Source organism: Xiphophorus couchianus, chromosome 4 (assembly GCF_001444195.1).
Source record: "Xiphophorus couchianus chromosome 4, X_couchianus-1.0, whole genome shotgun sequence".
In the NCBI taxonomy this organism is placed as follows: domain Eukaryota; kingdom Metazoa; phylum Chordata; class Actinopteri; order Cyprinodontiformes; family Poeciliidae; genus Xiphophorus; species Xiphophorus couchianus.
In genome coordinates, this window is record NC_040231.1 from 11,423,297 (window position 1) to 11,450,001 (window position 26,705).

Genomic DNA, 26,705 nt, shown 5'->3' on the forward strand with positions numbered 1-26,705 from the left:
GCTGTATCCTTGGAGTCCGTCTACACCATAGCTTTAACGCAATCTATTTGCATTTCATAGCCCGGTTCCACTTCTATCACCAAACACACTGCTGTAGGAGAGGGCTGTCATGTTCCTCAAGTATGAGTGCGTGTGCATGTATTGTGCGAGGAGGGGTTGGGGGGAGTTGAAACTAGGTACTGCACATAAAGAAAACAGAGAACTAGTGTGCACACAAACAAGGCAGCAAAGCAAAGAAAGAGTGATGACAGGAAAAAAAAGATAGAAAGTGATTATACCACACTACATGCAGTATGCTTCACTGGAGCATATCTGCACAGGGACAGACTGTCCATTAAAGAACAGGCATCCCTATTCAGCTTGTCGGCCTGCTTTTTCTTTCATCCATCCACACGTGAAGTAGAAACCATCTGCATAGACCAAAAACAGCCGCCCACTTTGATTCCACCTCAAACTAACTATAAAACCAAAGAGTTTTATTGTTTGACTGTTTCATGATACTGTGTGCTGCCCTGACAGGGAATGAGTTCTTGAGCGCATTAATGCAACTAAGGCTATTTTTTGAAAACATGAATCTCAATCAGTTTGTATCAGGCCTACTTTCTTGCTGAAGTACAACCAGTAAGTTGTGCTAATGTCATTACCTGACAGAAAGGGTAACTTTCATTCTGATTCAATTGCAGCTGTAAATTTTAATTTAGAATAAGTCCACAATAATCCATTTACCAGAATGTTCTTTTACATTGACCCAAACTGAATAGTGAACACAGTAGTTTTCACAGGGACAGAATGTCATGTTTTCATGTTGCCACATATTATAATTTTACTTTAAATGTAGGTACCAATTTTGGCTCTAACATAGCATCCTTTGAAGTAATGCCACACATTTGTTTTTAACTTCATTCCAAAACTGGCTTTAAGCCAGGAAAAGTGTTCAGTTTTTATTGGTCTTTATTTATTGGTAGCTCAACATGAAGAAAGTCAGAGAGAAACAGGAAGGGCATGCAGTTTACTTCAATAGATTAGCATGGATGTTTTTTGGATTGTAAGATCAGGATTGATTTTCTGCATAATGCAGGAAATCAAGCATCAACCTTCAACAAGGTGTTACTCAGCTCCAAATCAGCTGCTGCTGTGCAAAAGCAAGTAAAAGAGACTAGTTCTTATAACCGCTCTCTATATGATCTTTCATCTCCCAAGCAACCCTAGGACAGGTCTAGGAACTGTTGTAGTAAGGAGAAGTAAAGCTACACTTGTGCAATAAGTTTTTTTTTTTATCTCAAAGCTATTGATGAACAAAGACATGTTTCATGTTTCCATAATGTAACTCATGTCTCCTTGCTTTATTTTATTGAGTTTTCAATAAGTTGTACATTATTGGGTTTTCACTACAAACACCATTATAGCCAAAACAGAGATTTGCTACTTGTCAAGTGATATGTACACAAGGCCACATCACGGGATCATGTGACTGGCAGATCACTATGGTGAAAGAAGTGATTACAAGTGGGAGGAGCCACATAAAACTCATGGCCACATCACATGGTTATTGCACAACACAATATCTGAGTCCAGTGACAATTTGCCTCAATTTTACATCTCAAGATAAGTTATCTGATTATTTAAAATTTTTAAGCCAAGTTGAAAAATTATTACTTTCCACTGCACCAATGCAGAACTTCACCTTAAATAAAAGCCATGAACCTTTTTACCTAAATTACCTTCGTGTATGACAAAATATGCACACCTATTTTATTAAATGGTGTCAACTTCTTTTCAAAAAAGTTTGATTCAGACTTATGTATTTCATTGAGACTGTTCAATTAATATCATCATATTAATTGCAGTTGGCCCTTACTGTTCCACTGTCGATGTAAATGCCTCAGTAATGGAAGCTCAGTGTTGGGTTAATTGATAGATCGGAGGTCCTAAGTGAGAAGAAGAGTGATGGTGGTGGGAGGGGTGTTTTATGGCAGTGCAAATGAAGGGGCAGCAGAGTTTTACAGATGCTGTAAAATGGTTATGAGAAGTTAGCATTCCCATTTTCCAACTGCAGAAACAGATGGGTGTACTGAATGGAATTATCCCCACATCTAAGAAAGTGATTTTGTTGATTTTCAGTCTGACCTGAGCGAATGAGCTCAGGTTCCTGTCTATTTGAGTTGTGGAATTAACAGACGATGTATACTATTCTCAATACAAATATTCTTCCATGATCAGTCATGCATTATGTTCTGACAGCACAAATAAGGCCATTTATAGTGAGTGTTTATGTGTATTTGGGTAGGGATGCTTTTTACCTCTAGCCTGTAGCTTTACTAGTGTGCAAAAACTACAATTAGCCCAAAGCGGAGTACATGGAAAGAGGCTTTGACATCACCTCTGTGAGGACAAAGTAGTGAGAGCGAGCGCTTAGGGTCAGTTGTACCATAGGGGAAGCTAGAAGGTCAGCATTAAAGCTCAAGAATAACTAGTGTGTTTTATATATCCACAAATGTAGCTGTTTACATTGTGAATGTTGTCTTAGTGCTTGTGTGCAAGAAAGATTAGCTTTTTATAAAAATGTGACTTGCATATAACTTAAGGTTGGTTCTGATCAGACTTTTCAAAGTTGTGATGCATGTCAGTCTAATGTGAGGGGAAAGAAAGGCTCGAAGCGCATGCAGCCACAGACGTGACCACTCACTGCAGCGTACTTGATTAGCACGAAGTCTCCTAATTAGCTATCTTTTGTGGTTACAGGCAGATCCACTGGTGACATGGCTAATAACAACCACAAAATTTGCATAAAAAGATAGGGCTTTCCCTTATTTGCATTTTAAATTAGTCACACAATGGAAATATTCTGCAGAGTTTTATCTTACAGTGAACATCGCAATGCAAGTGTTTTCTAGCTTCAGTTTTGGTTGGGCAGTGTTTTGTCAAAAAACATAAAACTTTTTAGCCTTTTTTAATCCTTTCAATGAATTTTGAACATTTAACATAATATGAAGGCTATGTTTAATAGATGGCACAGTAGTTACAGATCTACCAAACAATATTAAAAATAAAGCTGTGAAGATGAGCTGAAACTAGGAATAGTGATGAAAGTGTTTCCATGAAGAAAAAAAAGACTAAATAAGTTTTAAAAAATTTAATTGAGAGCTGTTAGAACTCATTCATCATTTTAAAAATCTGAAGTTGCTTTTCTTTTAGTTATGGTGACATAGGTGAAACGGATGCAGTAGAGTTAGAGGAACATCTGAGCCAAAAAATAAGCAATCTTTAAAACTTGTTCCTTTCACTAAGACAAAGCACCTGTATCCTGGCCAAGTTAGAATTGTGATTGTGTGAGGAAAGAAAACTGCCTTTCTGTGACCCAGATGGCCAACATAAACAATAATCCAGAAGTCACAGTTTTTTTCTAGTGCTTGGATTGGACTCCGGGTGCTGTGTGTATTCTGCCAAGAGTTGTGATGGTCAAACCAAAGAGCCATAGTCTGGGAAAAGGGAAAAAAACTGAACTATGTTAATGATGAAGCTTCAGGCCTTGCAGAGAGGCTGAAGCAAGACTTAGGGTGATGATTACAAGCATTGCTGGATATGGTGGCAGAGGCTGGGTGAGAGGGCTATGGTCAGGGTTGGAAAAATAATTAGAAGCACGGTTGAATAGCATTGCTAGATAATGTGGCTGGGGGGAGTTGGGTGAGGTGCAGTATGAAGATGATGAGTACCAGGGTTGAGCTGTCCACTCTACTGGCCCTGTGAGCTGTGACAAGAAGCTGTGCTGGCTGCTGTTGTAGCTGGCGGTGATGCCAATGATAGGTCTAACGCACTAATTACCACAGAGTGAGAGAAGAGAGAGAGTAAACAGAGGGGGTGAGAAGCGGAAAGATGAAGCTTCATAGAGCTGACTGAAAGTGGGAAAATATGAGGTCTGCTGAGTTTTGAGAGATGGTACTAAATTTATTCTCAGTATAAAGGCACCCGTTCCTTGAAGGTCTCAGAGGTTTGTTAGATGGCATTAGTGGAAAATGAATACCAAGGAACATAGCAGACAGGTCAGGAATAAAAATCTGTAAAGAAAACTGGGTTATGAAACAATATTTGAGACTGAAAGTTTCACAGACCGCAGGGTAATGCACTGGGGTTATTTTTAATCAGCCATTTTGAGTTGTCTGGAAGACAGGCCCATGAAGAAGACCTGTTACAGGCTGCTAACTACCTAACACCAGAGATAGAGGTTCATCTACCAGCAGAACAACCATAAAAATGCTAAACTTACATTTAAATAGTCTGAATCACAGCATATCCTTATGTTAGAATGAGCCAGTCAAATGTCTATGGCTACATTCAAGGGAAAATTTGTGGTGAGACCACAAATCTCCACTCTAATCCACTCTAACCAAGCTTTAGGAATTTTGCAAAGAAAAATTTAAAACATTTCAGGCAAAACCATGCGTCATTTTTTTCCTTCACAAGAAAATAAAATCTCTGTGGTTGCAACATGCCAGATTGTGATAAAGTTTGACGAGGGATGAAAAATAGCAGATTTTATATGATCTGTGTAGAGTGAGTGCATAAAATCAGTTCACAAATACAGCAGTTTCAATACAATGCTTTAAAGTTACAATTTTATCATCACACTACTCATGCAGCCACTCTATGTGGTTAATTACATACACAGCCTGTCAGAGGTATAATCCTTAGAAATAAAATGCTACAGTTACAATAAAAAAGATATAACATGTGAGCTTAGGAAAAAAGTTGTAGTCATAAATGCAGATGGTGTCAGTGAAGCTTGACAGCAGCCGCAAAAACATCCTACTTCTAACTGTAACTACTAATCTTTTCCACTAAGCAGCTGCAGTTTGGTGCACGCATATGTTGGTGGAAGATCCTGATACTATGGAGAACATAATTATATAATCCACAAATATGTATACATCTGGGGCATAACCCACGAATGAAGGCCTTAGTTCTCGACGCAGCTGTCACAGGTTTGAGTTCCGGACTGATGACCTTTGCCACATGTCTTCCTCTCTCATTACCCACCTTCCTGTCTGGCTACTTTCAAATAAAAGCCACTAGAGCCAATAAAACCTTTTTAAAAAATCCTCCGCTTCTTCTTTGCTATTCTTTTATTGCAATCAGACAGAATCACTCTACATTTGTCCAAAATATCCATCATTTAGAAAATGTATATGAGATTTATTTTCTATACATGCTACATCTACAGATCTACAACCTTCCCAATAAATACACAACCTTGCCAATAATTTTTTAACAAACACTGCATATTGCAGAGTTTATAAAATGCATTGAGCTTTCCCCCCAATTTCTCTTGTCAGCTGAAGGAGACCCCATCCACCCTCCAACTCAGCCCTCATGCTTATTTATTGCCACTTCCTGGGGCCGTGTTAGTTCATTCCCCTGTCGCTGCTCTCTTCTTCTTCCCATGCTCCTCTTGCTCTCTCTTGTTTCACTACTCGTTTCCGGGCAATTGGGTCTGGGTGCTGATGGTGGGGAGTAAGGGGCTGGGGTGGAGCTGCTGGGAACTTTGGTCGTGTGTGTGTGTGTGTGAGTGCTGGGAAGTGAGCTAATAAAGGATGGTGATCCATGAAAGGCCTTGAGCAAAGACACAGTCAATTACCTAATGCCTGGACCTGACTGCAGGGCCCATGCTCACACATTCTCTCTCTAACAATTGCGTACACACACACACGCGCATCCATGCTTACACCTCATTTACGTATACATGTAGATCGGGCAGTAGAGGGCAAGCTGTGAATCGTGTGCTCTTGTGTGGGTGGGTGTGCATATGCGTGTGATGGAGAGCGATGATTTATTAAATTGCTGTCACTTTTGACAAATTTGTACAACACAAGTTGAAGGTTTCAGCTCTACTGCTTCTGTGTTTTTTATCTTTTCTTTGGGGCGGGGGAGATTGTGTCTTTATGACAGAATCCAGGTAACTTTATAAACCTGCCTGTTATCACTCTTTGGGTTAAAAGCTGTATCTGTGGACACTTTATAAGTCGGCTTTACATCTGGATTTAGGATAAAACATAACCAAATGTATAGTTTAATAACTGAAGACTGAGTCCTTCTGATTAAAAATATTTCTTGCTTATTTGGAAAACAAGTGACAAGATATGCCTTCCAACTTGTCTTCACATTATGGATATTAAAATAAATCAAGGAAAAATTAGTAACAATAACAGATAATAGCTGTTCTTTGTCATTTAATTGTAGGAAAAAAAGATTGTAAGGGCTTGGAGTGGCAAAAAATGTGTGGTCTTTAATTGTGTAGTCAGGGAAATTATTGTGTGAGACAGATCAAACAGAGGGTTAATAACAGCACTTCACACTTACACACAGACAGCTCAGTAGATTAGCTTGTGAGTGGTAATGACTTTATAGTCAAGTGTTTTCAGTGAAGACACTCACACTCACAATTACTAATTAAAACTCAAGAGTTTGAACTTAAGTACTGAGAGAGTGGAATATGGCTCAATATGAACCCAGTCTGAAGCCGTTTTTCTAACACAAATTTCAGTTTTGTACCTATGAAAGGGGTTTGTATATTACCTCATTTTGTCATTGAGGAACAATTATGATTACATTTCATGTGTATATTTGTATAAGAGCAGATATATTATGCCTAGGTTTAAAGAAACAAACTTGAATGCATAGAAAAATGATGGATCATTTTAATGTCAAACATTGTTTTTAATGTGGTGATTTTTATGATGTGGTGATGACAAAACGTACTTTTTCATTTGTTTCAGTTACCAACAGTGAGCATGTACTTAACAGTAAGTCCCATTAATTGACTGTTTGTGATTTTTCTAACTTAAGTAGTTTTTGCCTTTTAAAAGATGACCTTCAGTTGTTTTTTTGTTTTGAAAAAGAGAAGGAGGGAGCATGAGGGGGTGAGACAGAGGAAGGGACAGGGACCCTGTCCTTGCTCTTATCGCTATGGGATCAGTGGCCTGGCCTGACCACTTCCACAGCCTGCACCTCAACCTTATCCATCCCCACTAGATAGTTATCACACCATGGATATAGGGGTGTGAGGTAAAGGGGAGAGTGCAAATGAAAGAAAAGAGGGACTTCCTGCCCTGAGAACAAACTCTAATGCAAACAAACAAAGCACACATAGGGAATGGATGACAAACACCTATGATTATGTACACAAAATGTATCTTGGTGTCATGATCCTTTAATGGCGCAACTAATAAGCCAGTAAGTCTGACTTCACCTCGTTTATTGCATATTGTTTCACCTTATAATATATGAAGTAATTTGATCAAAAAACCTTTAAATCATTATGTTACACTTGTACTACTGTCGTTATATTAAATACTAGCTAGTATGTTACGTATTATTCCAATATGCTGGGAATACTAAAGTTAAAATCAACTCAAGATTTGTCTAAAGTATTTTAATGTATAATTTCTTCTGTATGGCTTAATAAGTACTTTGCAGTTTATTAGTACTGGTTATGTAGCACTTCTCAAACTATGAAACAATGACATAGAGTTATTAGAAGAATAGAAATTATTTACCCTCAAGTACCATTCTGGGGAGTGGTGATTCTGAGTATGGTGAGTCTGAATGCAGCTGTTGTAAATAAGTTTATCATTTGTTTGGCATAGTTTAAAGAACTTGTGCTCTATTCAGTATTAGGCTTATCTTCTGATTTGAATGTGTCAGAACTTTATATTTACCAAAAGTAACATTTTCACATGCAAGTTCGCTTTTGTGCTGGAAAGCTTCCCGATTTACCTGAGAGAGAGGGGCTATGAAGAGGGGTAGCTATGAATAATTGATCAAGACCTAATAGCTGTATATTTTGCAAACTCTTTCAGTGACTGAAGAGATTACCTCCACTAGCTACCAGTTTAAACTCTTATTATTTCAAAAGTCCTACTTGATGTCATAGAAACACTAAAAAGGTATGGTTTAAATATGTGTTTACTCAGATTAAAAGTGAACTAGTTCACATAAAAATTAAATGAAAGATCAGATGATTCATTATAAATCACGAAAAGTGTGGCTCATGGAAGTCTCACCTGTCTGTGAGGTGTAATATAATAGTTTTAAAATGTTTGCATAAGTTGCATGGAGAACAGATATTGCTGACTCTTCTCCCTGTGTCGAGGCAAAGGTGTTCTTCCAGGAGACGCTGATCCAGCTAGGCTTTAAAGCTGCTGTCACATTGTTTTTTTATTTTGTCATCACTCGAACACAAGAATTTTACTATTGCACTTTTTCTTTTTTTTTTTTTTTTTACCTCATTCATAGTGTGCTTTAATCCATTATCTGCCTCATCTGTTATGGACAGTTTGGGTTATTTTTGCCTTTCCCTTCTTGGTGGCAATAGAAGGTAGTCTGGTCCTTAAGTCCCAGGTTTCGGGGGAAATGGTACTTTGGGATTCAGGAGACCCAGAGAAACTACGTCCCGTTGAGTCACAAAGGCCCCTGAGACAACCTGTATCCCGGTGGGCCATGCTGATGGGGACCTGATACCTGACCTGCCTCAGCAGCAACTCCATCTCATGAGGGGCTTGCCTGTAAGGAGAGTTAAATACCCCAGGGACCTAAAAGAAGAGAAACAAAAAGAAATTTTAGCCCACGACTGAAGAGAAGTAGAGAGAAAACCAGAGACGGAGGCTACAGGAATAATTATTTTGCGGTGGTAACAGTTGTACATGTTAAGATTTAGGCCATATTAACTATTTTAATGTGGAAATTTTAAGTAAGTCTTACTTTTGACAATGTTTTTACTGCTCAGCAAGTCAGATAATTTAACATTTTAAGGTATTGCCACAAAACAATAAAGATGTCTTATGTTAAAATAACGGCAATAATTTTTATAAATACCAAAAAATATTTTGAATAACTTACATTAAATTTAGCCAGGATCCTCATTTTTGGTGCTTCTATGGTTTTTAGACATTGGAAAATTATGTCATCATAAAGCTTCTTTTGTATGTGACAATATCAGGGTTGGGCTCTGATAGACTTGAGTTGACACATGATCTCTTAACAATTCCACAGTTCTAGTTTTCAACAGTAACACTGGATGACAAATATATTTTTTTCCTACTGGTCACTACATGTTGCCCCTGAATTTCCGTGTAGTTTTTCGAGACATATTATTTGTCTGGACTGTGCCAACAAAGTCCAGTAATTGTGAAATAAACAGCTACAATTTCAGTCTTAGCTCCATTAGGAAAACTTTTCTCCATCCTTCCATCCATCATTTCTTCATTGAACAACAAGAGCAACAGTGCATAGAAGAACAGAAAGAAAATTTACACAAGCTGTCTAACAAACACTGAAATCTTTGTAGCCGTGCAGCAAAAGTATTTAAACACAAACAAAACTTTGTCTTATTGCTTCTAAAATTGGAAGAGATAAGCCACCGACAGTCTCAGTAATAATTATTCAAATCACAGTGGTCCTTTTGCCTGTCTGTTAATTAAGAGACCAAAGCTTCAAGTCGGACGACTCTGTATCTACTCTATATGCTAATAACACTCTTTGCTATTTAAGCTACTTTAAGACTGAGACAACAGAGAGAGAAGGGAAAAAGTCAGAAGTGGGAAATTGTTACATCAAGCAAAACCTCGCTCAATTTTTTTAACATTGACAGACTAGTTAATTCTATAATATTTCACTGCTAATACAGTTTTTGATTTAACTAGCTATTCAATGAGTTGTAACCATAACAGGAAATTAGTCAATTTAAAACAAGTCTATTCTTATCTTTAAAATGCCACCAAATTAAAACTAATGCTTTATTTTTAAGAGGTTAATTTGATGGGCCACTCCACAATAATACTCCTTAGATATGTAGAAATCAGTCATAGAAGGAGAATTCCACGTTCTCCATCTTGGGATAAAGAAACATTTGTTTCATTTATAGTTCTTTCTACCTGCTGGGAGCTGGTCCCTATCTCTGGACCCTGGACAGGTCACTTGTCTATTACAGGCCGACACACACTGGACAGCCCACAACACTCACACACAGACACACTTAGACCTGAGGACAGAAGAAAATATGCCAACTCCAGGCAGAAAGTCCTTGTCAAGATTCAAACTCAGGACTGTCTTGTGGCAAATCAACAACCCATTTCTCCACCATGGAGTTCATATGACTCCACACTTTGGTGTAAAACATGACTAAATTAATAAGGAAAAAAAAAGACAAATTATCTGACTGAATCTAGTTTTAATTCATACCTACTAGATAGATCTAGGCTCCAATAAATACATATTTACAACAGTAAATGCAAAAACAAGGAATAAATCAAACATGTTACATTAACTTAACCCACTGAAATGTAATGTGCTACTTTTGATCCATTACGTCACACAATACTTTGCTAAACTATAAATACAAATAATGTTCTCGGCTAATTAAACAGCTTAGTACAGTGTAGTAAAGATTACTTTGAGACAACATGAGGTGGTAATTGGCACTCATCAGAAAATGTTTCCAGAAATGTCATCAGCAGCAAGGCAGGAATTTTAATCCAAAGGACTGTTTCTATGCCCACACACTCAACTGGACAGCAGCAACATGATGTCAGTTCATGAAAGTCTAAATATATTAGTACAGAGACAAACGTATGTTCTTTAGAGTTTGTTGGTAACACAAACACACACCCTTTCTCATAGACACACACAGAAGCACAAACACAAAACCCCAAAAGTACCAAGCCAGGCACAAGAAGAACAATGATGTTGACCCCGGGAACACTGCATCTCTGTCTCTGTCAGAGGGACTTAGGGCCTTTTGGTAAGCCGTGTCTGAGTATCTGTGTGAGAGTGTGGGTTCATTGTGTGTGTGTGGGCTTGGGTCCGAGAACTGAGGAAGGATGAACTGTGGTGGAGAGCCATCTATTCACAGCTGACAAGGTCAGAGCGACTATGGGAAACATACCCCGGCCATATGCAGAGGCAGAGAGAGGAAGACAAAAATATATATTGAGTTAAAAAGACAGAAGACAGGAAGAGAAGATAAACTCTACTATACTTTCCTTATTGCTTGTTTAAAAAAGTCACTAGTTTATTCAGATAAGAAAAAGAAAACACACGTTGGTAAACATCAATGACTAATCAAATTGAAATTATTCCAGCTAGCAACGTACAAAAGTCATTTTCTTTGATAATAAGCCTTTTGAAACGAATCAGAAGATGACAGTATGAGATGAAAAGGTAAAGGAAGACAGAAAAATTGAGAGGAGTGGTGCTGAATCAACAGTGACCAGTGTGCTTTGTCTTCATTATGATCCCAGTGGGGAGTCACAGAGATTTGTGGATGCCACACACACACACGCACACGCCTGCACCTGTACCAGGGGAAGAACTAAAATACTCCACTCAGCACATCAGAAGAGCCATGAGGACTCATGTGCACACACTCAACTTAACTCCACACAGCCCTCTTCTGTTGACAAAATGGGGGGAAAAAAAGGGAATTTAAAAAAAAAAAAATTTCTCTGTGTGGCCTGCCTCCAGATGACCGCCCTGTCTGGAGTGCTTATCTCAGTTTCTGTCAGTCCAAGCACAATAAACTGTACAGGTATATGTGTAGGCATATGTAAATAGGGATGCTTATTGCCTAAATTTTTTTCAGAGAAACATAATGAAACATTGTATTCACTTTTATTTTAAGTAGAAAAATAAAATTCGTTGGTGATATGTGTTCAATGTGACATGCATCTTCATCTAAAAGTTAAAAGTTTGTCAAATTCAAGCAGAAATTTGGGAATTTTTAAAGACTTAAAACGGGTTCGCCAGACTCCAGCCATCTTTACATAAATGCAACATAAATATAGTTTCAATTCTAATGCACACTGCTGACTTTATTTTTTATAAAACTGCATGGATATGACAAAAAAATTTACGTCAAGTGTTATACAATTTTTGTGAGTAAAGAAAATGTGAAAGTTGAATGAAATTATTAGTCTGTGTGTATTGGGACTAATATATGAGTAATAATAGAAAAATGTTAATACTATCTCATGTTTGTCAAGAGAAAACAATGATAAATAAATGTTAATAGGTAGAAATCATAAGATAGTATTAGTTTTCCACTAAATATTGGTCTGGTTAATGCAAGTTTATCACATCATAGCAAAACAGTTGTATTTATTTTCTGTTACTAAATACCAACCTGTTTTGTGCTGATGAGGTGGTGCAGTCGATAAGCTTGGTAAGCTTTCGTTTTCTGCTCTATTGTAGCCTCTAGATATTCCTTCTCTCTTGTCTGTTCTTTCTCAATCTCATCCAGCTCTTTCCTACATGAAGCAAAAACAGCCACATAAATCCACAGTCATTTTTTCCTTCATTGACTAAGTTAATCTTTTTAAGAGAATAGGAGTAAAATTCAAAGTAATAAACAAATGGTAATATAAAGAGTGGTCAAAAAGGATAAAAAAAATTAAATCCAGTTTGCTAATGGTATTGCCATTCAAAATTGTAACAACTGCCTTCATGGTTAATGTAAATGAATGAATTCTCTAAATTAATATCAAAATTTCTAAGTGTTAAAATTTTTTTTCACAAGTTAGGACATCATCATGAGTTTTAGGTAATTTGTAGACAATGTCAACCCAATTAAACAGCATTTGTGCAGGTGTTAGTATGTATTATAAGCACAGCCTGGCAATTCTCTGAAGTGTCCTTTCAGAGTAATAAAAAAACTGCCTAATCACACTGGGACAGACATGAAAAGGCAATGGTGCAGTGGGAGAAAAACAAGGAAATGAGGCTCTGCGGAGAGAAAAAAGCAAACTGAAAGCATGAGAGGGTATAAGTGGGAGGATGATGGATATATTTCATCACAGTAGCCAGGACAGGTCTGTCTGTGACATCTGTTTAGCGAAGCTGGCTAAATGGGATGCATTAAAACCCCATACACAGCTATTTCATTCCACAATCACGCAGCCTTATTGTTACAAAGGGGTAATAACTTAAAAGGGGAATTGGAAACAATTACTAAAACACATACGCCATGATAATTTGAAGAGACGCCCACAAAGCTCAGAGTAAAACCAATCTATTTCCGCTGGTGTAATACCAATAAGAGTTTAGCCAGAGCTCATCAACAATCCTGCATCTTTTTTTTTTTCGTTTCCGATCCCTTCTTTTTCTCTTTAATTCCTCTCTGCCATTTCTCCCCCTATCCAACTTCTGTTTTCAATTACAAGTCTCCACACCGGAATCCGGATATTCAAAGTGTTTCTGTAATGTGAGGTTAACACATTCTGCGGCAGCTGACATTTAAAAGGGAATTACAATGCGGTCCCATTGCCTTTGCATTCTCATTCCTTCCAGAGAACCAGATTAAATTACAAAATAAATGAAATATGCAGAGCTCAGTGTGTGCTTGTGTGTAATAAGGAAAGGAGCAAATCTGAATGTGTATGTTTATAATATTAAGCATAGCTATTTAATATAGTGTGGGGGGTTGTATGAAAAGTGTAAATATTGAGGTTGCTGGCCTCTATTTGTCTACCAAGCTAACAGGAATATTACCTGTTAATGTAAAATATAAAGTTGGTGTTTACTGTAAGAATCTCATTCACAAACCACCTGGTGTATGTTTGTATATCTTTATATTTATGCCTCACAGAGCAACAACCTGTATTATTAGGTGTGCATGTTTCTGTTTTGAGAGGGCGTAGGTAAAACAGTTTAAAGTGTGTGATATTTTGTGTGTATATGTCACAAATTTGCCAGTGTGGTTTAGTGTACATGCAAATTTTTTTAAGGTCTTTGGAAGCACACACAAATTTGTGTCGGTGTGCACGTGTGTTTGTCTTGGTCTGGCTGAATAGGTGACCTTTGTTTTCCTGCCCCCAGTCCTAGTGTTATTAATTGCTGTGTAGTGGACAAAAGCCAAACAGATTTGTAACGGCTGAAGGCACCTCGATCTGTGTCGACCCAACCAGCCACCACAACATACAACCCTCATTAGCCCTGTTCGGCACGTGCCCTCTTCCTGTGTGTGTTTGGAAATGTGTGTATTTTAGAATAAGTTAAATGGAAATTATGTGAAAAATATATAAATGCACATTGACTTTTCTGTCATCTCTCATTCATAAAAATGTACCAACAATGACTAGGGCTCCTACATTTAAATCTATGATTAAAAGATTAAAGAATATAACTATTAATCTTACTATCAGCTTTAAACTAAAAAAAGTCAATGTAGTGCATTTGACTGGAGTTTAAATCGTAAAGAAGATATGTTTGTCTCCTTTATTAGATATGAAGTTCACATGGAAATTATATTTTTAATAAGCAAAATAAGCTGTGATTAATCAGGGTTTAGAGGAAGAACATCTTTGTCTGTTGGCATCTTTGGTACAATGATTTTTTTGTGTTTTGTAGAATGAGTTTATTTACCAAAAATGCCAGATAAATATCTGGAGAATTTAGAGTCCGAGTGGACACTTAAAAGTGGTGGCAAAATGTAAAATCACATTTTTGGGGGCTTTATATCATGTTATAATGCCATTCCCTCACAAAAACGATACCTGGATTATTGCTTTGATCTACCATGGTGGCCATTCGGGGGTAATTTAAAGTTTGCTGTAATGAAGCTCTGCCTATTTACACAGCAGTAGACACCTGGTGGAACTGTGATTCTGCTGAGCTTATCATGTGAACTACTTCTCAGTTCAACACTCCTATCAACGGTTGCAAACAGCATAATGGATTAGCATTGTTTTTTTTTTGTTTGTTTTTTTTCCCATATTTTTCTCCGAAGAGTTTTTGCGGCGCTTGTGGCTCGTATTTTTTGCAAGGAGAGGGGGGAGGACATGCGGCAACTAGGGACTAGGAGTCGAACCAGCGACGTCCGCGTCGAGGACTGAGACCTCCAAATCTGGGGCGTGCTAACCCCCTGTGCCACCACAGCACGCCCCATGGATTAGCATTGTTGTGATGACATCCTGAAGGCGGGGTGTCGGAAAGAGTAGCAGCTTCTTAAAGAGACAGAGCCCAATCTATTAAATGGCACTAAGGTCTGGAAGACACTGCATATAATAAGTCCCTTTGAAAGGCCATGTCCACACCAACCTATATATTTGACAATAAAGAGGATTTTTGCCCCAGTTAGACCTCCAGTTTTTGGTTAAAAACAACAAAAAAAGAGATTTTAGCAACATTGTTTTGAGGGGAGGTATTAGAGCTTTTTTTTAATTGAACAGAACTTTCAAAAATGGAGGAAGGATCTGTCCTAAATATGCAGTAGTGTATCTGAGGCCTAATTGTGCGGAAGCCATTGCTTAAAAGTTTTTTTCCAATGACAAGTTAGCGTTTGACATGAATTACAGTCAAGAACTCATAACACATTACAGTTAGCAAGACACAAACATTGCTCAGACCAGGCTGCAGAAGATGAGGTAGAGCACTTTGACTTCAAATTGTTGCTGCTGAGCTGCTGAACACACATGGTAATATAGTATAACTATTTTCCAATAACTGGAAACCCTTGCTGACACTTCTGCCCTGGACCTTTAACATATTTAAATGTGTAATATTGGAGAGCTACTTTTCTCAGTATTTCATCAATAATTTACTTTATGGTTCACAACAGGGGTTCAAGGACTGATGGAATATCAGAGAGTGAGGATCCAGGGGACAGCAGGCCACATTTTTAGTCATCCAGACAGAGAAGAGAGAAGCTAATAAGCTAGGTTCTAAATATTTAATGAAGCCTTGGCCTGATTAGATGATTTAATTGCTCCAATTGAATGATTCAATAGTTGGCAAAGAGTGTATATACAACTTTATAGACAAATTTGGTGTCACTACTTGTGGCATTTTTCAGCAACCTGTAACAGTTTTTCTGCTTAACTTACTGATTGATTACAGTAACTAATCAGTTAAAGTAATTAAAATGAGCAGGGTACTGAGGCAAACAATGGCTAAAATAAATATGTCACAATTACACTCTGTCACACTCTGAATGTATCTTACTTATTCTTCCTATAGTTTTACTCTCAAATACAGAGTGAGAGGGAGAACATACAAATACAATCAAACTGAAAGAGTGAACTTAACTGTATCCAGAATGGATCAGAAAGAAAGAACAGCAAAAGAAATGCAGGCGCACAGAAGTGGAGAGTGATCGCAGGGCAGGCCTGCTCTATCTCCACCATAGCAGCTCCCCTTTCATGAATGTCCTTGGAAGGGACACAAGAGAGAGAGAGAAATGAAGAAAACTTGACCAAAGAAAGACATGAAGAAGAAAGTGTGGAGAGAAAAGGGGGGAATATAGCTTATAGAAAAGAAATAGTGCAGCTCAGCCCAGTGGCAATCCACAAATTCTTCTCAGTCCTCCAATTTGGCACTTTTAAGGATAAGTTAAAAGGTTTAACTACAGTGTTGCAGCATCACAGCAATAATTATTTATCTGATTTTGGCAGTAATAATTACCCAGCTGTTATAGAAGATAGAGGAATAATTCACGTAGTCAACAGGGCATGTTAGTGGTGGCAATGGCGACACCAGGACATTTAGTAAATATGCAAAGCATGGTTGTTCTGCTTTCCTAATTGGCCCCATCGTCCCACTGCATGCCCTTAATAAAGCCGGGGAACTTTAAGTGTCACCCTGACAAAGTGATAAATTGTTGGGGTATCAAGGAAAACTGAGGCAGAGAGGGGACTTCGCCAGGGTCCTGACTTCATTAGGGTATGCAATAGGAGAGAAAGGATGAATGAAGATGGACACAGTGAACCTGTGGGAGGGAGAGGGAAGATATAGAGCTAAATAGATTAAGATAGAGAGGAGCAAGGAGAGAAGCGAAAGTTAGAGATGAAGGGAGTCGTGTATCGAAGAGGATGGTGTAAGTGGCAGGGATTAGTTGGTTGCTGTACCTAATGAAATGGCACAGATGGTTTTTTGTGCTGGGGTGATCTGTCATTAGAGAAAGAGACTGAAATAGACACTATGAGTGTGAAAGGACAGAAAGCAGTTTAGCAAGAGACATACTACTGTATTACTGCTACAACAACATTCGCTGAATGGACACCATTAATCCAGCACTCAATAACGTGTTCAGTGAACTGGACAGACAGAGGAAAAAAACATGTTGGTGGATTAAGCAGCAGAACTTTGTGGGGTAAGCGATCAGGTCATGAGCGATTCAAGGACTAAATACCTAACACAGGGCGGATATTTTCAATGAATTACGGAACAGTGTTAATTGATCATGACCTCAGTCGCACTGCATAAACATGTGATTATCTGAAGCAAAGGAGAATTTAACACCCTGAGCACATCAAGGGTGTAGCTGAGTCTATGTCTGCGCTTGTACAAAAACAACAGAATGTCATACATTTATAATGCAGTCACTAGACCAAATATGGAACATTTAAATCTTCTCATAAACTCCATGTTTTATAATGCAATATAGTATAGTACAGTATAAGCTTTAATAATATAGTCTCAGCTCTTTCTAAAAAAGGTTAAAGAGGAAGGATGTAAGGTGAAATGCAGGTGGGGTCCTGAGGAGGAAAGGCAGTGATCCAAGAAGCATTGTAACAAATTTACATTTAATTTTAGCAGAAGCCTAGAGATATTTTCTGTTGAGATGAATTAGCAGCATAAAAAATGTGGCTATTAGCTAAACATGATAGTTTTTTTTGTTGAAAATAAAAGATGGTGTTTCTTTAGTACTAAGCCCTAAAGCAGAGCATGTTTTATTAATGCACAGGCTGCGGTTCAAATCAGAGGTTAATTTTTAATTTCTTCACATGTTCACTTCTTTGTCCCTTAGCCCTGAGCACTTTAAAGAAATCATTTCTCAGCCTCTACCTTCTACTCTATTTCTACGTCTTGGTTTCTCATATTTCTTCACTTTTCCTTTCCACTTAGCTATATTTTAGTCTTTAAGTTACAGCATTCAACTGTATTATTCCTCATAAGGTCATGCACATTTGAAATTAGAGTTTTAAAAGTATTTCCAACACTGCAGGACAGTCACATTATGGACCATGTGGGTACAAGCATTAAGCACAGATTTTGTAAATATGGTACACTAATTCTTCTTTTTCTTTTTCTTTTTTTGGGGGGGGAGGGAGGTAATTGCTAATTAAAGTTACACAAGCTAAGGAAGGCAATACATCTTGTGTACATTTTATGAATACAAGAAAAGTGATCTTCTGTAGGTTGTGTATATAATATATATAGTAAAAAGTAAAATCTGCTTAATTTTCTTCTTACCTCACAAGCTCATTCTTCATGAGAATTTGCTGCAGATACCTTTTCCGAGCATAAAAGTAATGGATGTACTTCCTGTAGTAGAATCCTCTCCATGTTTTCTGAATCTGTAGAAATTACAGAGAAATTTCTCAAAACTCAAAACAAAAAAAGTACAGAATAAACTTTTTTGTCTTTTGAAATAATCTAATACTAAGACACTGTGGCCTGTACAAAAGACAGTAAGTTCTCTACAAAACATTATCTGCTGAGCAGTGTCAGGACTGTCCCATTACTTTCATGTTTTTTGTGCTGTGATAGTTTTCATATAAATCACATGCAGCATTTTATTCTGCAAGATGGTGACAAACAGGCTCCATATTTTTAACCATTTCAGCCTACAACCGACAGAGTAGGCTGCATATTAGCTGGCACATCCACCCACACACACACTAACCGACCATTTTAAAGCAATGGGTGGATGTCCTTCAGACTAATTAGGAGATTAAAACAATGGCAGGTAAAAGAATAATTATGCTATGAGAAGGAAGAGGAGAAGGAGGAGTGGAGGCTGTGGGAAAACAACAAAGAGCAAAATGAGAATTAGCATTGATCTGCCAGTCAATAGATAATTTTAAATAAAGTAATTGGCACCACAAGTTCTTTGCTGACCTCTGTTGACTAGTAAAATCAATGCTGTTGAATCTAATACAAATACGAGGTGTAGCATGTAAACACTAGTTTCTATTATGGCCTTAATACATTATCTTCTGTTATTCAACACAACGTGATGAAAACAAGGGGAGATTAGAAATAAAAGAATGGAGTCAACATTGATTTAAAGGAAACATCACAATGTGATCCTAAGAGGCCTGTTTTATTCCTCTGTGTCCAAACAGACACAGAGGAATAAGTGAAAAAGTGCTAATTTCCTTTGATAAGAAAGTTTTACATTTTGACTCAATTGTGTTTTATATAAACACATAAATATTATTGGGGGGTTTTTATCTTAGAAGGTGGCATTTGTCTGAAGTCTTATGATTAACGTTAAGAATGCCATTTTATCTTTGAGACAGACCACAAGAAAAATAGGAACAAGTCGCCAGAGCACAAAGTGAAAGAAACATAAATTTCTGAAACAAAAGTGATTTTTATTTATTTATTTGTTTTTCTTTTGCAAAATATATTATAATCACGAAGGAAGCCTCCCATGTGTAAATACCAGTTTTAGAGCTTTTAAGACGCTAAATTTTGTGTTTGAATTTCGCTTGTTTTCAAAGTAAATCTGAGGCATTCAGAGTTTTGGGGGAAGCTCAAAACTGAATAACATACTGTGTTTGAATGGCAGATAACAGATGTTTCATTGTTCTCTCACAATACAGAAGCTCATAGCCTTATTGAAAAATGGAACAAAAGCGGAAAACTTCTAAAAGCTCACTTTTAGCTGCACACCTTTCTAGTCATACCTGTTGTCAGTGAATGCTGGCCGGTGGGATTAAATGAAGAGCCTTTGCTGACCCCCCCAATAGCTGATCAGGTTTGGGTGCATCTCTTCTTAAATGTTGTGAGCTCTTTTCTTACCAACATTCAATGGTCTTATCTTCTTCATTTTTTTTATTTCTATGTGTTTGACATCATTAGAAAACTTAGAATCCACACTGTCAAAATTTGTAAATAGCTCAAAATGCCCCTGGGGAGACTTGTTCCTAACTTTGGTGTGGCCAGTCACACATGCCAGACATGTAAAAGTTTGGTATTGTATTATACATCTTCAAAAGTTTTTATAATTGTAAATTTTTTTTAACTCTACATCTGTAATATCACAAGGCACAAGATATGTTTAAGGAATTGTGGGTGGTAGAAACTCTACCTCTTAAAACACAGTTAAACATAGAATTGACTTTACAGGGCTCATGTGGGGATTAAATCCTCTGCTTTCTTACATTTTAACCACAGAACCATAAATCTGGAAGTTAGAGAAATATCATAGCGATATAAAATGTCTTTAATAATTAATAAAGACCCCTCTCCTTTAACTTTAGAAGCATGTGCTTTGCTTCACAGGCTGACATTGGCTCTAACTTTTAATACTGGGGCATGTTTTTCTATAATGACATATATTTACTATAGTTGTAAAGAGTACAAGGAGTTTTCATTTCAAACAAAATGAAAACATTCAAAAACATATTTTGTCTTTGCCCATCTGGACCATAACTCTTTTTCCTTTACCTATTTTTTCCCCTTTCTGTTTCTCCAATTTTCAACCAGTTTTATGGAGGAGGAGGAATGAGATTTTGCTCTAAAAATAAAGAATATACAACTGTAAAAACAAAAGGCGTCTGTTCGTAAAACTGCCAAGCATCAGTCAGGGTTACATTGCTGTGATTTATGACATAAAATGTAGGAACTGCTCTCAAGAAAAAAGAGAACATTTGTTAAAATAAAGGTTGTGGTGCTATAAAAATGGAGGGGAATTAGTTTGCCTACACAATTCTAAGAATCAAACTATGATCTATATGAACTCCCTATATTGACTTATAAAAAATATATACATGGTCTTGACAGGTCTAAATGTAACTTTACACTAAGATTACCCTTACAGTCTGAAACCTTTAAAATTAAAAGAGCAATTTTTGCCCTCAGTCCAGACAACTTATAATTTTTGATAAATATCTACTACAGAAATTTAATGTAATCTTTAAGGAGTAACTATTTCCTACATATGGGTTCTAACAGAAAAATATCAAACATTTTTAAAAAGTTGATGGCTGCATTTTCTCATATGTGATGTTGATATTTGAATATAGTTTAAAGCCTAATAAGAAAAGTGTATCTACATAAAAATGACATTTAGTGACATTTGTTGTGAAAATTATATGCAATTATTCCATGAAAATGTTTTTGCTAAAACCTGCACTTATATATATTTTTAAAACCTCAGTTATTTAGTCAAAGCTATTAAAAAGGGGGGGTTTGGGAGCAGCCTTACATATTTGAAAATAATTGATTTGTTGTTACAAGAGTTTAAACCATCTAAAGTGGCTGAATTTAAACAATTAGTCAAAGAAAAGTGGGCTAAACCTCATTCCCAGCGACATAAAGGACTGATTGCCACTTTCAGACATGCTTCAAGGTGTCATGATTTGAGGAAGGCAGAGAAATCATCATAAAGTAGAAGAATTTAATCATGTAAACTAACTTACGGAAACTCAGGAAAAACAGAGAGAAACCAGGAACACAGGGTGTGAGGTACATGAGGGGAAAGTCGACCCCAGACCACTGGGATTGGGATTCATGTGTGGTAAAAATAAATCTGAAGAAGACTCAATTGATAAGGGGGAAAATATTTTTTTATTGCACTGTATGTGAATGAAATACAATATGATATTATTTCTATTCTCTTTTTCTAATGTAAATTTCCCCATAAATCTAATCAATCTTCTTATGATAAATCCCATATAAACTAAAACGCAGCACTGACGTTAATGTTTCAAATAGCAGGATATTGTAAAAATAAAGAGTTTCAGTTTTGCAGTAGAATTGGTAATAAGTGTTGGAGATTGCTATTCATGGGACTCCAATTCACAGCGGATACTAAGCAACAGAGTGTCCCCACAGCAAGACACTGAATTTGCTAATACAAGACACTATCATGATATTTACCCTGACTGCCATGTCGTTGTAGAAATTCATCTTCATGGTAAAATATGCCGCCTGTGAACACAAAGGAAAGATGCCGTTACATCTTGTCTCCCGGCCCTCTGATCTGTCCACAGCAGGCATCAAAGATAAAGAGCTCTTTATACATAATACATTGCACAGAGACGGCACAGATAGAGCCACAGTAAAGGGGGAGGGTGGAGGAAGAGGTGTAGGAATGGAAAAGGAAAGAAAGCAAAAAATAAGAGAGCAATGAGAAAAGGTGAGGGAGATGCATGAGAAGGGGAGAGAGAAAGTGTTTAGTGGGCCTTTGTATCAAGGGGAGGACGGTACTCTCTTAATATACTAACACAGACAAGGGCCAAGAAAATCCATGGTAGTCAAGCAGCGCACTAATGGAGATGTATGACGGCCAAACGCTCTCCTCTGGATTTCATAATCAATGACAGCCCTGCCACAGAAGAGACTAACAAAGGGCCAGAGGATACTCAGCAACGCACTCAACAAGCCGTCACAGACCGAACGTGCCAGCCGACTACTGGGGGCAGATTTCAGAAACAAACTAGAGAGTCGGCTATAAAAGAGATTCATATTTCAACACGTCTTTTTCAATAACGACGAAGAAGAAGGAATAGACAGGAAGGGGGAAGAACACAAAGACTTGAAAGGAGATTGTAAATTCAGCTTGATGTTTTGTGAAGAAGCTTTGCACAAGTCACATTACACACGATAAGGTCCCAGAGACAGAGAAAGACAGACGGAGACCAAAAGAGGAGGTGAAGCGTGGAATATCTCTGGGCTAATTCAAAACAGTGCACTGTGGCAATTTTGAGTGATTCAAATTAGCACTCGTCTGTTTTTAAATGAGACCAAACAGCCTCATTTTAGCCCATATGTGTGTGTGACACATCCTTCACTGTTTATTTTAACACCCCTTCGAGCCCCCTCCTTTCCAATTCTTGAACGCCTCCCAAACGGCAACTGGCAGTTATGCTTTAGCAAACAGTCAATTTACAGGCATGATAAATAGCTTGTTGTGATACATTTACAAAACTCAATCCAGGGGAAAATTATACGTGAGAGCGCTGGGTATTGGATCCGGTATCAACAATCTGTTCAATTAAGAAGCAGTTGGAGGCAATATGCTGAAAATGGGGCCTTGTTTTATTAAAGCACACACATACACAATCATCATGTGCACAACTCTCCCCTCATTTCTATTTGTCACTGAACTCCTTCTATAAAAATCCCAGAAATTATGATATAATGGAATTCCTTATCGTAATTCATCACATTTGCTAAGTGTTAATTCCCACATGTGTAACGAGTGAATTATATTTCTTAAGGTCAGAGGCAGAGACTTAGAAATATGGCAATTGAATTCTAATGCATGCTATCATATCATAATCAATATATCTATTGCTATTCCGGGCTCCAACTTACCTTCACCATTTGTCTGACACGTGCCCTTGCTGCAAAGCCGCGCCATGCCTTCTGTATGATGATTGCTTTCTTGTTCAGATATCTGTAATAAGATCATATTAGGGTGAGAACTAGATGGGTATATTTGTAGATGCTGAAAAGGCAAAACTTTGAAATGAATGTTATTCTGAGATAATGAAAATAAAAGAATGTATGCTTGTGCTTTATTACTTTAATCACAAACAGGTTAGTTTATAGTCAGACATTATTCATCTCAGTGAAAACAAAAAGCTAGCCTAAGCAGAAACTTCTAATTAAAAAAAGGTAAATATTCAGATCTACCCAGAACAATGTAGTTGATCAAATTTTGAAAAATACCCTGAAATAAATTTCCCTTTATTTAAGAATAACGTGCAAATGGCATTAGCCAGCAAAAGGCCTGGAAAGGTCAGGAAAACATTATACTCCCAAGTAGGCACTCAGAAAGACACACGAACATGGAAGGCCTCTGCGCTTCCAGGCTTTTCAATCACGCCAGATGAGCCTTTCACCCCCTTTAGTCAGTGGTGCACATTTGTATTCATCTTCAAACATACTCTAAATGCAAGTCCACTGCGATTCTCTGCCTCCAACGAGGCCATCAATTTCCAAAAGGCCATTTATATGCCCAGAAAATCAATGCTTATAGTGGGGATAGCACAACCCCGGAGTTGCACTTAGGCAGCTAAAATTGTTGCTAATTATCCACTTAACGCATTGATCAATTAACTAAAGTAATCTGAATTAACCTACTCTCTGGAAGTTTGTCTGCTGACCCTGCAGAATGGTGCTAGGGTCACAGCATCGGAGGAAGCATGAAGGCAGAGATATTTCTCTGTGTGTTAAACGGGCTACATTTATTTCTTGAGGCCATTTGCACAGCTCTAGAAGCGGGATAATTATGTGAGTGAGCTAATATCAGGGTTTCCCTTGAACTCAACTCTTAAAGCTGTGCCTCAATATTTTACAGCCTTTAGAGAGAAAGAAAAAAAGACAATCAAGGCTCTTTCTACTGCTGTGCGTTTGTGTATTTGATTTTTTAAAATTATTATTTCAAATATAACAGCTTTAGCTTAATTTAGTTGTATTTATATCAAACACTCATAACATGCAAGATCTGCAGAACTACCTGATACATGTCCGCACCCTGCAAGCTCGGAACCAGCTCTGAATTCGGATGGCAGCCTGGGTCTCCTCCTTTCTGTTCACCTCGGCTTGCCTAAAGCACAAAGGCCCAGAATAAAACCATTGTAAGTTCTAGAGTTAGATTATGTAACAGTGGCTCTGCATAAATAATGTAATGCGTAGCCCAAGCAGATGCTATTCAGAGTAAGAAAGAAACAGATGCAGATGAACTAAATGTGTACTCTTCCTAATGATTAAATACTATTAAACATTCCAACTGCTCACAACTATTTTCCTTTGATTCTCCATCAAACACATTTTTAGAAATATGTAAGTTTTCTTTTCTGCTATAATTAAAATCAGGTTTTGATAGGAATTGTAATGAAGTTATTTAAACATATAATTTGTGGCATTTCAGTCCAACATTCAGGAAAGAATCCCACCACACCACAACAAAATGTGTTTAAAACACATAAATTGAAATGAATGTAAAACTATTTCTTTTAAAGATATTTCCCACTGTTTGGATAAAAATGTCTCACTAAAATCCTTCAGTCATTGTTTCTACTCCTCACCAATGTGAGTGTTACAATTCAATAAATTAATTGTAACCATGACTTAATGATTCCCAGGCCTCCAAAGCATTATTGGTGTCTGTTATTATGAATTGTACATCAAAATGTGTTATGATTTCGATGTAGTACAATTTACTTTACTACTGGAAGTAAATTGTAAAAATTACAATGTCAGTCAAATTAAAAGTTTACTTTAAATTTAAATCTGTGATAAATACGACATATTTTGAGCCTGCCTGTATTATCAAAATAACCCACTAAATTTTAAGGTAAAGCTCAAATTACTAAAAAAGTTTTAAAATTTACCTTAATATATATCAACATTTTAAAAATACCTGCTTTGTGCTTCTAAACAAATAACCACCTTTTTAATTTAGATGCTTTGCTCTCTTTAAACTTTATGATTCTACACAGTGCATTCAGCTGCCAAAACTGGGACGCAACATCATGTTTCTTTGTGACTGAATCTTTTAGAGTCTAAAAATCACTTAAGATTGTCACTCTTATTACAATATTAAATAATTGATAAAAGTTTTGTGAAACTGTTTCTGCTAATATGTGGTAAGTGATTATAAGGCAAACAAAATACATTTGACTGGTATTGTCATTTCTATCAAAACATGTTTTCCATCACAAAATTAAGTGATGAAAACGATTGATGTGTAACTGACAATGTTAATAGACCTGTTCACATGTGCTAATCTAGTTTGGAGTTGGTGTTAGATACACTCATACTCAATACAAGCTGATATTTTAGTCAAAACAAATCCCTAAGGTTACATTTGTGGCGAGTGACGGAAACGACAACGACTGAAAAAGTGTTCTTTAAATTAAAAGCACAGCGTGTTCACAACTAAATTGGACATTTCACGAAATCTATTTTTGTTAGATTTCTCAAACAGCCAAAAACCAACAACATGCTAAACCATATTTTAGGAAATAAAAATCACAATGTACCCTTTAATTTGTACGTTCCTCTTCGTTAATTATGTGACCAAGAAACAAACAAACAAACAAACAAACAAGTGCTATCGGTTTTCCTGCATCCGGCAAAAAAAACTAAAGAAAAAAACTCTATACACAATCAATCGCTACGACACAGTTTCTAAAATTAAGACGGTGAAATTGTCTCAAAACCTAATGGCATTGCTGTTAACGTGACACTAAATTTCGATAACAAAAAAGTTCAGGTCAGTTAAGCTAAATCGTTATTGCCAAAAGCTTAAAGTTCTGCGACAAGCACATGTACAATCTAAGTAATAGAGACATATGAAAATACATTTCACGAACCTGTTTTTGTTGTAGTATTCACTTTTTAACTCCTCTACTCGTTGTTTAAACTTTAGAAGATCAGCCATTGCCACACAGACAGTTTACTTGTTGTCCTGGCAACGACAGCTCTGTTCCGAAGAGGCGTTCAGGGCTCGTAGGAAAAACTTGTAAAACAACTAAATGCTTCATAGCGTCCAATGACCCACGCCACTTATGTTATATGTCATTAACACGTTTAATTTAAAACCTTTACATGCATTATGTTTAGTCATTTGAGCGTCTGTTTTAAACTTAGGAACTGACTGTTTTTTTTAAATTAAAGTAGTTTTGTTACATAGAATAGCCAAACCAAATACTGTTTTATTTTTGATGTTATGAATAAATACTAGATAACGGGAT

General features: G+C 37.0%; 1 protein-coding gene across 1 annotated transcript; it reads right to left on the reverse strand.

Annotated features, from left to right (window-relative positions):
• Positions 1-7,941: 7,941 nt before the first annotated feature.
• Positions 7,942-26,447, reverse strand: spata17 (spermatogenesis associated 17). Its single transcript, XM_028013889.1, has 7 exons — positions 26,325-26,447; positions 24,464-24,553; positions 23,317-23,398; positions 21,877-21,927; positions 18,238-18,341; positions 12,173-12,296; positions 7,942-8,585 (listed from the first exon to the last, which is right to left on the reverse strand). The coding sequence occupies exons 1-7, from the start codon at positions 26,390-26,392 to the stop codon at positions 8,313-8,315; spliced, it is 792 nt and encodes a 263-aa protein (XP_027869690.1). The 5' UTR covers positions 26,393-26,447; the 3' UTR covers positions 7,942-8,312.
• Between the last annotated feature and the right edge of the window lie 258 nt (positions 26,448-26,705).

Coding starts and splice junctions, on each gene's coding strand:
- spata17 (XM_028013889.1), bottom strand. CDS start 26,392: ATGGCTGATCTTCTAAAGTTTAAACAACGAGTAGAGGAGTTAAAAAGT. Junction 21,928..23,316: donor GTGTCAGACAAATGGTGAAG/GTAAGTTGGAGC, acceptor TTGTGTTCACAG/GCGGCATATTTTACCATGAA. Junction 8,586..12,172: donor ACCTCATCAGCACAAAACAG/GTTGGTATTTAG, acceptor CTCTTCTTTTAG/GTCCCTGGGGTATTTAACTC.